We start from the raw sequence: 14419 nt of genomic DNA on the forward strand, positions 1-14419 counted from the left end.
AGATATATATATAAGGACCAAGTTGCAAGAGAGAAACTTGCTTTCCTTGAGGAAGAGGAAAGTGGTCAGACAATTGTGTCACAATTCCTAGTATCTAATCATTTTGTGCTACAGGTCTGAGACTTCTGTCCTTTTCTCTTGGGTAGCTAGTCTGTTCCCTGATATTTACAGACTTGAGACAACTGTAATCAATATTTGGCACCAGCAACTCCTTAGATGCTTGATTCTAGCAGCCAGAAGTGCAGCTGGAAGCTACCGATGTTAGTGCAGCTTGTTCCTAACACTCATAAGCTGCTAGGTTTGACATCTGTGCCAAAATATCAAGGAGAAGAGAAGTTAAAAGACATTTGAGAAATGTCTTTGCATAACTCCATAATGCCAAAGTGGCAGCATTCATTTCTGTGGTTTTGCCCCCTAAGTACATTTTAAGCTCTACTACTGTTATAACAATTCAATGTTAAATTGCCAAAATACTGTTGTATTGAATTGCTTGGGATTAGTCTAGGATTTCTTCATTTATAAATGCATGGTAGAAAGCTAAGATGTTTTTTAAATGTATCTGCTCAGTACTATTTATTTATTTATTTTTATATATTTGTTATCAGTTTGATAGACAGCTAGTCATGCCATTTTTTATACGGTTAATCATGCCATCTCATACTTCCAGCATAATATGGAAGAAGCCAGTAGCTGTGGCATATTTGTCTATATAGATACAGTTAAGCAAACTGTTAAAGTTAAAATACACTCATTTGCATGTATTCAGAATGTAACTTGCTGAACAAAACTACAGAAGGGTTATTTTTTCAAAACCCTTCTTACAGAAGGGTTTTCTTTCTGAAAAGATTTTACAGAATCTTGCCTGTTTTGAAACTGGAAATCATTCTACTTAACTGTCACATCAAATAGAGGATAAATAAAGCAGAGACATTCTCCAGCTGCATATAAATCTAGCTGCATTATACCAGGCATTCTGTACTGAAAGGACTAGGATACATTTTCCTCTTAGACAACTTATACTAAAGCATTTTTTCAGCTTATCCATTAAAGCAGTCTCTGATGTTATATACTTTTCTATGCCTTTCACTACCTGGTTTTAGCCTTCCAGTTCCAGCTCCCAGGCTGCTTAGGAGGTTGTCACATCACTGCACAGCCTCTTTTTTCTCCAGTCAAACTGCTGTGTAGAGCCAACCTCTCCCACAGCCAGCTGTCTCTTGTCCCTTGTGAGTCTGAAAATTATTGCTTTTTCCTACAGCAGAGGAATTAGTGTTCTCCTCCATCTCCACGCTAACCTGGGTGACATGGCCTGGCCCAGCAGACTCATTACAAGACATTCTGAATGCAAATTATTATCAAATACAAATCTGAAAATCCTTATAGTAACACAGGTAACATCAGACAAATATTCAACAAACTATGATACACCAGGAGATCTACGTAAAAAAAAAAAAAAAAAAAAAAATTCCTCACCTCCTTTTCGATAAAACTAAATACAGACATCTGGAAGAGTTAAGGTTAAGAAAACAACAAATCTAGTAATCATTACCTGAGTTGTCATTCAGTTTTTAGCTTCTTGTTTTCCCATGTGTGCTTAACTCATACTAATTCTTCAAAAACTTGTTTAGTTTCCTGATCAAGTGGTGTGCATAAGAAAGCTCAACAATTGGCTAAAGCCAGACTTCTCTTACACAGGTGCAACTCCTCTTTAGACCATTTGCATTTGGTATTCAAGTTCAATATGTAATAATATCCAATTTGTGATTTTATATTCTGCCATCTTTGCATACTGCCCCTTTAACAGCAGCAAATAAGCAGAGACATTACAAACATATCACTCAGGGCACTTCTTCCTTACTTGCTGACTGAAGTCTTTAATTCTTCATGCATTTTGCCTACTAATATTACTTTTATTTGTTTTATCCTCATGACAGTGAATTCTGAGGATGCTCGGTCCGTAGATCTGGGACTACATTCTGAAAATGAGGACAGAGGTTTCTATACAGAAAACTTTCATTCTGCTTCCTGGGTTTTCAGAGGAGATGATGTCTCTCCTGATAATAGTCCTAGATGTCTCAGCAAAAGACGTAGACCAGTGGCAAGTAAGTTGTCTAAAGCAACAAGTAATAAATGTCATAAAAATGTAAGTAGTTTGCACACTCTGAGGATAACATGAAATCAACATTTTGGAGAAGATGCCAGTTGCTTATGATGCAGACAGGAGCAAGAATCTAAATCCAAGAAGCTAAAAGAGGAATAAATAAATAAATAAATAAATAAATATGTAGTTCTTATTTAGCTACTATCTTGAAAAAATATCAGAATGAATTGACAAAATTGATACTAGTAAAAAGACAAAATTAAGTATCATCTCTTGTTGCAAGATAAATGTAGATGTAATATAATTTCATCACTTCTTCAAGCATCACATTGTAGAGAGCTGTTTCTGGACATAAAGCCTAGTAGTAGTCATAAAATCCATTCTCCATCAGAGTTTCAAACATAGTTGGTAAAGAAAGAAAAGCATCGAGTTTTCAATGGGGATGAAAGAATCGTCTTGTTCTATTTGCAATTTAAACCCACTCATGCCAAAAGATAAAGTGAATAATTTTGTGGGGGTTGTGCCATTTTCCTTCACTTTTCATATGGTAAATTACTTAAAGGTAACACAGTTCAAAGAACTAAGAACAAAGTGAAACACCTATCTTTCAAGGAGATAGTTCTTTGTTGGAACTCATAAATTATTCACAACATGAGAGAAAACAAATATCTTCTATGCATCTCCAGATATGAAAAATCTCCCTTAAACTGTATGAGAATATTCTGGAGAGTATTTTGATTGCCTTTCTTCCCAAACGAGAGCTCAGAAGTTCAGCAAGATACTTAAAGTACATATTGAAGTATTTATGCTCTTTTAAATAAACAATATCAACTGGCCTACTAGTAAAGTAACCTCTAAAGCAACTTCAACTTTTCAAATATTACACAATTTGAAGAAAAAACAGCTATCATAAATTATTATTAAACCAGCCTCCATTAAACAAACCCAGTAAAACAGTCCAATGATCAAAAGCAGACACAAAAGAAAATTCAAATTTACACAGAACTCTTTCACGACTATGAAAAAAGCAAGACAATTTGAGAAATGGTACTGATACTGAACCCCAAGAAAAAGTTGAAACATGAAATAGAAAATTAAAACCCAGTTTTACTTTTTACTGAGGATGATTCTGTTGTGTCTTAAATTCTGCTAACATGACATTTCACATGGGTAAAACCACTGATGGTAGGAGATCCCAGTGTGGTGGAGTTATGACTAGAGGCTGTGGGAGTGGGGCATGAACAGGGAAGGGTTGGTGAAAAAAAAAAAAAAAAAAGGATACAATTGATATCCAAGAGAGACCTTCTAAAATGGAAAAAGAGTGATAGTACAATAAATGGATTTGAAAATTTAGAGTGTGCTTTGTGTTTGCAGCTTAAAGGTCTGACATGCATTCATTTAACAAAGAGCAGAAGTATTTTTCTCTCCAAGAATGTAGTCAGTGGAGTGGAACATCTAAGCGCTTCTCTGCCACTTCATTACAAAGTCCAGCTACTTAACTGCTGATGAAAGTACATTTCATTCACGCTGTTAGTCTTTGCGATATTTTGTCAGTCACGGTGTGAGGGTGGTATGCCCTGGAAGAGCAGCAATACCAAACAGCTAGGAGTGATGCTAAACCACCCCAGCCATCTGCGCAATCAGTAACTGTCAGTGCCTGTAAATAAAAAGGTTTAAAAATACGCTGCTGCTAGTTAAATTGAATTTGATTTGCAGAGAAAAAGGGATCTCTTTTTCCATTTTCTGCAGTTCGTGAAAGAACAGTGAAGATTGCTAAAGGAACTGGTAGCTACCCTTGGGGTTTCCGGATCCAGTTCTCAAAGCCTATCCTTGTGACTGAAGTTGACACAAGTAAGTTGTGTTTGCACCAGTTAAATTCTGCTATGAAAATGTGTAAAGTAAATATATAATATTAAATGATACAATAATATTATAATATGCATAAATGAAAGTACCTATTATATAATATATAATATTCATATATGTAAATAACTTTCATAAGTAGTTGATTTAAGATGTTTAATAAAACATACCTGAACAGCTCAAAACAAGCTATCTTAGAGCCTCACACATCTGTACGCTAACAGAACTACACTGTTCTGTGACTTTCCATGCCAGTTCATACCTCATACAAGTGTCTGCATCTAGGCTTTCTCCAGAACTAGTCTACAGTTTTTTTGGGACTGACATCCATTAATGACAACAGAACCTTCAGGATGAAATGGAGGTTGCAGTGATCCTCCTAACAACACTCCCAAAAGTCTAATTAGCTGGAGACAATTCTACTTGGATGGGTTTCCAGTGAGCCATCTACAAACCTTAATACGTGGAATGTTAAATTCTGTAGCGTAGACTGATGATTGTGAGGAACTCCAGAAGGACCTCATGAAACTGTGTGAGGGGAAAAAAAAAAAAAGTAAAAAAAAAAACTTTAACAAGTTAAACTGTAACAAAGATAAAAGATAATTCCCCTAGAGAAGAATGATGCAGAGCATGATATTGGCAACTACATGCAAGAATGAGATCTTGGGAGTCACCACTGCAAGATCCCTAAAATCTTCAGCTGTGTGTAATGGCAGCTTGGAAAGCCAGCCAAATTTGCCCCCATCAGTAACAGTAGTGAGAATGAGACACTGGTACTCATTTGACTGCTGCCTAAAACCTTGGTTTCACCCTAGAGTATTGTTTACTGTACCGCTCTCTGCATCTCAGGATGGACAAAACAGAATTCAAGAAGGAGCAGAAGGTACTCAAAGATTTCTACTGCCAAAGGCAGATATAATTTAAAATGTCTCTCCAGACCAACAATGCTAGTGAGCGCCCTTTAACAAGGCATCTAAGAATAGCTCTATTACTTTCCCAGCTTCATGTATCATACTGTTCAGGTTCCTGAGAATACTGGGCTCCTGTCAGAGGCCTATGACCCCATAAACTGAACCCATGATTTTAAAAACTGCATGCTTAGCTAAATAAAATCATCATTAAACTTCAGTAGAGAAAATCAGAAAAGTCAGAAATCTGAGCAAGGGAGCAACATGCAGAGAAAAAAAAAAAGAAAAAGACATCCACAGAGGTCAACATGTTATTAAATGTTATTAACAAACATTTTACTATCCTCTAGATTTATATTAGAATCATGAGATTAAGACCTTAATCTCAAGTCTCAAGACCTTAAGACCTGAACATTGTTGGATTTATACCTTAGGCATGTTTTGTGCATGAAGTCCCTGTTCAGTTCTAAAAGTCGTTCTAAATTGCCTCAGAGCAAACACTCTACTTAATAAATACTAAAAATAAACCCTTCAGTTCAGAAGAGCAACTCATGCAAAGGACAGACCTATTCAGGAAAAAAAAAAAAAAAGTAGGAAGGGGTTCTCTTTATATGTCTACATCTATTGTTTATACAAGGACCTTTTAATCTTTTACTGTTACCTACATGAAAATAAACATGATTTTGTCAAAAGATCCTAGAAATCATTCACTGTTTACACATCTGAATGCAATCAGTAATTTCCATTATCAACTGAAGTCTTGCCAATTATGTAAATTTAAAAATATAAAAAAAAAATAATAAAAAAAAAACACTTTGCCTACAGAATACTGTAGAAAGGACCTAGTAAGATTGAATATTGGCTATGTAATCCTCTTCATCCTGAAACAAATATATACTTTAACTCCAGAATATATTTTTAATTTATAGCCCTTAAAACCAGATAATCTTCACAGTATAATTCAGTTGAAAAATTATTTACCATGAATCTGAGAAAGTAATTTTGAAGGAAAAAAGTCATTTTGCTCATCTTATTAGAACATTAATTTGACTAAAAAGTTAAAGATGAATATCAGTCGTTGCTGATTATTTTGAGGAAATAGAATTACTGGATTCAACCAGCATTCATCTAAATAGCACAGCTGTGACAATGTGTAGTTGGATAACGACCAGTTATATCAGATTGCTTGGAATTTAAGCCCCAATTCATACAAAGTAATCTGTCTTGCACAGAAATGTTTCTTCTCTCTAGCATTAAAAGTTTTAGCTGACTTCCCCATTGTAAACATACAGATTGCCTTCGTGCTCTTGAAGAGATAATATAACCTAAGAAAAGGCCTTTCAAATTAGAATGGGAGGAAGTTTTGTACCTAAATATAAATAGATCATAGGTCATGAGTGAAGCATTAGCCCTAGTACATAACAACTTTTTCCTGTAAACTACTAATTAAAATGAAACATAGCAAAACAGCTAATAGCATAGTATATCACTGTTATTAAAATTATTTTTATGTTTTGTCTTCAAATGCAGTTGCTTTAAAAAGATAGAGGATTCTTTTTGCAGACAAACTTTCAGTGAAATTTTGCTCTCTCAAAATATGACTCATTTCATTAAAACAAACATAAAACTTGCATCTGTATTCTTTTTTGTTTGCACAGTGAAATAAAGACATTTTAATAAAGTTTTAAAAATTGTTTATGACCATAAAATTTTGTATGAGATCTTCAAGGCCAACAGAAACCAAAATGTCTGATTTGCAAATGATTTGTTATATATATGAGTGTTAACTGCGGCTTTTTTGTGCCAACTATTCATTATTAAGCTTTTACTAACCTTTTCCCTACGATTTCTAAGCATTCTCAGAAACACTCTGAACAAACACATTTACTGCATGATAGGGTACATAGAAATTACTTTAAGTAATATCGATGTGGAACATTATTTTCAATAAAAATAAAAATAAAAATAAACTTTTTTCACAGTACGTTAGAAATGCTTCATTATAAGTTAGAAGAAAAAAAATGTCTGAGAAATATGTAGGTGGGATCTAGATAACTATGTATTAGTTCTTATGAATGTACCATTTTAACCAAGACACAAAAGGATGATATATTGACAAATCTGTTTCAGTCCCTCCTTCACAGGCCCTCATCTGACTTTCTATCTTATTTCCCATTAAAGATAAAACCAACAAAATATTGTGGCCAAATTGTTAAATGTCAAAAGAAATATCAGCACAGAAAGAAGTTTAGGTCATCTTTTGGTCTTAAATCCAAAGTTCACCAGAATAAGGGATGCTTTTTCTACTGACTTTACAAAACATTGCATGAAATCTCTGTTTTTTGTTTAGAACAAAACCCTGATATTGAAATGCCAGTTTGCTTCTTAGAGTGTTTAAGTCGAAATGTCATTTTTAAAGGACACTTCTTCACTGCTAGTGATTCTCTGTTTCTGAATGAGCAACTAAATCTTGAAGTTTCATTTACAGACCACTAACAGGTTGCTCAGGAAAACATGCTCCATCTCCAAGCTGAAGTCACAAAAGCCCCAAAATATAGTTTTTGGCTGCTCTAACAGATACCTCTTTTGCTAGAAGAAAAGAAAACTGATCATGTTTTGTACATTAAGTCTAAATAAAATTCCTTTTTGACTCCAGATAGTGCAGCTGAAGAAGCAGGTCTTCAGGTTGGGGATATTCTGATAGCAGTCAACGGAACTGATGTCACCAGCATGCCACATTCAGAAGCTGCTAATCTGGCAAGGAAAGGTAAGTTTGAGATCACAGTAAATTACACGGATGGGTCGTAATTGCTGTACAATGCTCAGAAGATCCAGACAAAATGGTTTTCCCAGACAAAACTGTTTCATACATTGGTATTTAAATACACTAGCATTGCCTACATCTCTTATTTATCTAGACCATGCTAGAAACACAGAAGAAAAGGGGCGTATCAACAATTCCCCAAACAGCACATTTATCAGTAATGCTTTTGGTTCTTCTGCCTTAAAGGAAGTGGCTGAGAAAGCCCTGAAAGTGACTGTAGAGATCCTAATACACTATTTATACCTTGTGCTTCCTGATGGAGAGAATTCATAGCTTGGTTCAGTGCACTGAGTAGTTATTTCTGTGTCACTGAGACCAGTCAGGAGTGCAGAGAGGTTATTTCATTGAGGTATCCTTTTGCAGCATCAAAGAAATTCAGTGATATTGATCATTTCACATTCTTCATCAAGTTCCGATGACGAAACCCAAAGTTACCCGTGTTCGCATGCTGAAAGTCAGTTTACTGCAGTTCTTTTATTTATCCCAGATATAGTTTTGACAAGTGCTCATGGGAAATTCAATCAATTAAAATGCTTTTACAAGACAGTGACAAATTTGTCTTGACCCATACCAAGTTCTTTAATTCTAGAAGTGCCATTCACACGGATACATTTAAGAGCCTGTCAAGTCTTTCAATAGATAAATCTCTAACTACAGGGTATTTTTAACTCCTCTAGGAGAACACCCCCTGGCCTGAATCTTGGCATGCAAGCAGTATTTCCAAAGTCAAATGTCCCCAAAAGAGAGATCCAGCAACGTTTTGCAAATGAAATTGTGTCATAGTCACAGTTATCAATCCTTTTTAAGGCACTGCAATCTGCTCTGAAGAAGTATCTGATATAGGCAGAATTTCAGGCCTCTATGGTCAAAGCTATAGCTGTGTTGATAGTGTCAGTTAATATTATAAAATGGTATGAATTGATGATAACAATACCACATTTTCAGACAATCTTGCAACCTAACATCTGTCTCGAGTACTTACCTTACAATTGATAAGAGGGCAGCTCAGCACAGGTTAACCTCCAACAGCAAGCCTCCTCAGTGAGGGGCACAGATAGCCAAAAAGAACTCCAGGACATGGAAAAGCAAGAATCCTCAAGAACATGCTTAAGAACGCAGAGAGTGAAAGTGCCACTCTGGGCATCCTCAGTAATTTTTTTTATAAACCCCAAATTATGCACACACATTTGGGCAAGGAAATCCAGCCACTTCTCTAACCTAAAAAAATATGGAAGTGCCTAAGCTGCTACTTGGAAAGATAGATCACAAAAACTGTTTTAGGAGTTGTCTTCAGATAGCTGGCTCCATTACTAGTCCTCCAGAAAAAATGAATTTGATTTTTGGATTCCTCACTGGGAGGAGAAGGACAAGGGTCAGAATACTGCCTTCCTGCTCCGCATCCCATAGGGGTATTCAAAAATATTGATGCACTGGATTATAGTTTTGACCTATATTTTCACATTCTTTATGTGATACTTTAGGTCCTGATATCTTGACCATGGTGGTGGGATCAGATATCAGCCGTTACCCTAATACCCCCAGGCCTACCTGCCGAGGATATTTGCACAAACGAACACAGTCAGCAATATTAAAGGGATGGAGGAAGAGGTGGTTTGTGCTGAAACATAATGGCTACCTCCACTATTACAAACACAAGAAGGTAAGGATACAGGCTGGTGAGGAAGGAAACAGTGTCCTGAACTATAAGGTGAAGTAATATTGTACTCATGTTTACAAATTGATTATCTTGACTTGTAATATTTAAAAAATAACACCAGTACTAAAGATGGTTTTTATATGTGGTATGTTGAGCATGCTTGTTGAGCAATTCTGTCTTCCTTTACACTAGTTGCTGACATAGACTCAAACTCATGGGCTTTTGTGGATTCACATATAATCTTAAAGTTCTGATCCTCAGAAGTCTATGAATTGAATTATGGCATAATTTATAAACTCCTGGATGTATAATGGCTCTTAATGCTGTAAATCACTGTCTCTCCTGTCAGCTACAAACATGAGTATTCTACATATTTTTTTCGCTGCTGGAGGGAAAAAAATAAAACATACAGGGGAAAAAATCACATCAAAAATAAATAGATAGATAGGTAGATAGGTAGATAGGTAGATAGATAAAGTGCAATTTTCCTTAGAAGCTGTTAGTTCCGTGGGTCTTTGGCAGGCTCGCCAGCAGCCTCTGGACAGTTCCCGGAGGCTCCAGTGCTCGCCTTGCAGCCGGCATCCAGCAGGTGGGGGACTTGGTTCACAGGTGCTGCTCGTAGCCCTAGCCGCTATCAGAGGAACTCTGTTGTACGTGGCATTTTACCAGCAAGTGCAACATGTAATTACAAATTACTAATCCCTTCCCTTGTGTTGCTTTGTGATGAAGTTATTCACTGAGAAAATTACGTCTATAAAATTAAAATGGATTCATTTCAAAACTTGTGATCTGTTCAGGACTTTTTGTGGTAAAGTACTTCAGAGCTTGTAAAAAAGATTCAAGATTATCCATTAAGAATTAACTCTAACCTTATTTCAGGAATACTTAGTGAAGCTGAGACAATTTGCCCTAGTGAGGGGTTTATTACTAGATGAAGCCCAAGTAACATCCAGTGAATCTCCTAGCTATATCTAATAACATCAGTGGGTACATCAGCTGGTTAGAAACATGTAGAAACACATTTGTCTCTAACAAGATTTGAACACATCATTGAAATGAACCCATATCCAGTCCTAATAAAAAATAATTTAAAAAATTTAGCATTGCACCAAGTCCTTGAACTGAAAATAGTTTTGAGCTCTGCTACCATAGTCAGCTTTTGGTCAATTTAGCATATGAAGGATGTAGACATACACGTACAGATGCACATATGTAGACATACCAGCACAGATTTGCAATAAACATGAGTATAATCTAGACAACAAGACAGTGTTGTCAGACAGACTGTACAGAGTACTTCAACCAGCAGAGGATAATAGGGAAGTTAATACAACAGTTTTCACTCCTGATCATAAATCTACCTTTATATTGTTGTTTCAGCTACATCATTTCTCTCTATCCCATACATCAATCTTTCATCTATGTATTTCGTTTGACTGCTTATATATACTAGCCTGTTTAGTCATTTTCACATGAATAGTAGAGCCAATCCATTAAAATCCTCACTGTAATATTTCTCCTTTTTAGTAAAAAGCTAGAAACCAAATTATCATTTATCTGAAAGAAGCTGACACAATGTTTCCCAAGGACTGTACTTTGTGAACTTAATGAGAATAGTCTTTCTCTATTGTTCAGGATCTCTGTTCACCCCTCACCTCCTCCCAGTGCATTCTGTTCTCTCCTCCTGGTGATCCTAAGCGTAAATTTTCATAGACAGTAATGTTAAGATGAAGAAAAGATTTCACATGATACAGTACAGTTTCATATCCAAAGTGAAATTATTCAAGTTTTCAGGCATTTAAGCTTCCTGATCAAAAGCAAACACCTTTAAAAAAAAAAAAAAAAGAACATTTTGTGAAAAGTAACTAAAAATTATAGAAAGAACTTGCTCTTCTGCAATTCTCTACCCACCTGATATTTTCAGTGCAAAATGTGGTAGGCTTATTTCACTGCATATGCTGTGATATAAACAGCAGCCATCTAACAAAGGTAATGCTGCAGAACCACTGGTATATACCACAAAGTAGCCTGGCTTTTGGTCATCATTATTTCAACATTAATTATTGTGGTCTCAAACCTAAATAAATAAATAAATATCATACAAACATTTAGGAACACTGAGGAAAAGTGTTTATTTTATTCTAATTGTGTCCTTCATGAGCCTCCTAAAATGCAAAAATAAAAATAATAATAATAAAAAAATCTAGTTATGCCTTTTAAACACCCTCTACTTCCCAATCAATTAAGTACCTTTTTAAGACACAGACTGTTATAATAAATTGGATTAAGTATTAGAAAGTGTCTCATAGTCTTACATTCATTTATATTTAATTAAATTTTCTTTTTATTTCTTCCATTTGGCAGGTTTCATTTTAAGCCTATCTTTTTATTTTATTTTATTTTTAAACATCAAGCCTTGTCTTATTTAATGCATTGGAAAAAGTATTTCAATCATCCCACCGTTATGTTTTGATAGTGGGCTTTTTAGCATTGAAAGTATGCCTTTGCTTTTTTCTTCGAAAACGGTAAATAAATTTAAAGCACTGCATAAATATGTTATAATAATGATTACTGTTTTTCTTTCATTATCAAAGACAAGTGTCATTCAACCACTTTTTGAATCATTTCATGTAATTGTTTAAACCAGCTGCTCTCTCTCTCTCCATACTCCAGAAAATATGCTCTAATATATTGCAGTGCTATTTAAGCACCTGAAAGCATGAGGACCTTCTTCAGTGATTCATGTGCTCACAATAGTACTCTGAAGAGGCCTTTTGTAAGATAGAAAGAAAAAGATACTTATGCATACCACTGAGCAATCCAATATCCAAATCAAGTAAGGGGAAGCTCAGATGGATTCCTTTTTCAGTATTTTTTTTTTTTTTGGTATGTTTTCTATCTGGGCATAAGAACAACAACACATACAGATGCTGCTCATCCCACTGTCTTTTCTAAGAAAATTACAAATAATGTTCTTAGCATACCACAACACTTACGTAACATAACAGGTACACAACTACGTTGGAAATATTTTGTTCCATGTCTTACCCCCCTTAAGAGGATAAATGTTTCCACTTAGTGAATATAAGATATTCTTTAAAATAGTGCATTAAGGGCAAGAATAATTCATAGAGACAAAAGTAGTTCAGGATAATCTGTATTTCAGTATCAAGCAAACTAACCAGATTGATCAGTTTTGAGGTATACCTAGAGCTTGATGCTGCTGGTAAGAACAACCACCTACAGTGGTGTAATTCCAGTGACTCCAAGAAGATCATGCCTGATTTACATCTGTGTAAGACAACCAGACTTTTTATTTATGCTTGAAGGGATATATATAATGCTATGTCAGTGAGAAGGGACAGGCTGTTTTATCTTCTGTTTTAGTTCACACCAGCAAACACAGAGAGCTACATTTCTTCATCATTGTTGTTTACAGGTAGAAATTATCCAGCCTGAACTTTCTCCCACCTACATTAAAAAAGAGATTGATGTTTCTAGAGCACTTTACATATTGATTCACCCATGTAATTGCTGCTGTTTCAGACTCATCTCTATCCAATCACAAACTGATAAAGTGATAGCTATTGCAACAGATTCAGTCACTTTACCTACGAGGTCATCTTGTTTTCCCTCAAGTAGATGCTGTCACTGACCTTGATTCATCAAGTACTTATTCATATAAGTAACTAAAACACATTTTTCATCTCAGTAGACGTAGCCATGTTTGCCACCTCATAGCAGGAACATGAACACATTAGGATTAGACCCTTGTTTTGTGAAAGTTACTGTGATTAGTTAAGCTTTATAGCAGTTTTACCTACACTTAGCAACAATGAAGTTCCCCTATACACTCCACATTCCTGATCCCTCATTGTCCATACCACTGTATCTTCTCAAGCATGATATTTCCTTCTTTGCCTATGTGTCCAAATCATCACCTAAAGGAAAGATATCTGGACATGCTGAGAGAGAGACAGTGATGAATACTTAGGTCCTACTATGAGACAAATATAAGCAATCACATTTCTTGTGCATGAACTTACACTTTTCTTCAGGGACTGAAAGTACATCATCATAGTCAAGTGTTGAAACTTTCTTTATAGTTAGTGGAGTCTGCTCCTCTCACCCTAGCATTTGATGTTAAGTACAGTGACTACAAAGTTACCACAAAATAACTGTGGTGAATCTTGCACTTTAGTACAGAGAAACCATAATCAACTTTACATGAGATCAGTGAGATAATAAAAGCAATCTAGCCATGATAGTAGAATACCAGCTCAACAGGTTAAATAGCTTTCACTCAGAACTGTGAGCTGCAATCGCCAAGCATCTTTTAGAACTCAACAGCTAACTTGGAAAATTAACAACATGCTACAGCCTTCAAGACAAAAAGTACCAGACATTAAACTCATTAAAAAGAAGTAAAAGAATTCCTGGGACCCAGGGGCAAGTGGGCCAATAAAGAGTTTAAAGGTTGTGGAACATGCATTCCTCTATCAGGAGGCCGTACCCACTAAAGAACTAACAGTGTTCTAGGTTTAATAGGAAAGCACAAGGATAAAGAAAGCATCATAGCCAAAAAATAAAAAAAATGTTTCCCAGATTTCCTCATTACAAGTATCCCTCATGGAAGAAGTTCAGCTAATTAAGTGCTGGGATTTATGAAACCACTAGAAATGTGAGCCAAAGCTAGATTTTCCTAGTTTCGACTCACGATTGACTTTGTTTTTTGCTGTAGAAGATTGGTTTAAATATATATATTTATATCAATAAATGACATTATGGGTAAAAAAAATAAAAAGAAAAAAGAGTTGAAAAAAATTAAAAGTAATAACAAAACATCATATTTTTAACAATGTCCTACCACCTTTCTGTTTGGTGTCTTACTGTGTTCCCAGGAACTCTTTTCTGTCCCTTTGCCATAAAAAACTCTGGGAAAGAGGAGACGGGACCAATCTAGTACCTGCAAGGGAAAATATGAAGCAAATGTCACTGTGGTTGTGGTCTAGGAGAAACTATAAAGATGACTGTTTCGAAACAGGAAACTATGATTCTGACGTGTTTTC

General features: G+C 35.5%; 1 protein-coding gene across 2 annotated transcripts in view; it reads left to right on the plus strand.

Annotated features, from left to right (window-relative positions):
* LOC308185084 (uncharacterized protein) overlaps positions 1–14419 on the plus strand; it is a 51607-nt gene that overhangs the window by 21181 nt on the left and 16007 nt on the right. For both annotated transcript variants that reach the window (XM_080572756.1, XM_080572755.1), the window contains 4 exons: positions 1932–2099; positions 3848–3949; positions 7526–7636; positions 9175–9353. In XM_080572756.1, coding sequence (XP_080428882.1) covers positions 1932–2099; positions 3848–3949; positions 7526–7636; positions 9175–9353 — 560 coding nt within the window. The remainder of the gene's footprint in view (positions 1–1931; positions 2100–3847; positions 3950–7525; positions 7637–9174; positions 9354–14419) is intronic.

The sequence above is a fragment of the Anser brachyrhynchus genome (genome assembly GCF_964034855.1).
Source record: "Anser brachyrhynchus genome assembly, chromosome: Z".
Classification (NCBI taxonomy): domain Eukaryota; kingdom Metazoa; phylum Chordata; class Aves; order Anseriformes; family Anatidae; genus Anser; species Anser brachyrhynchus.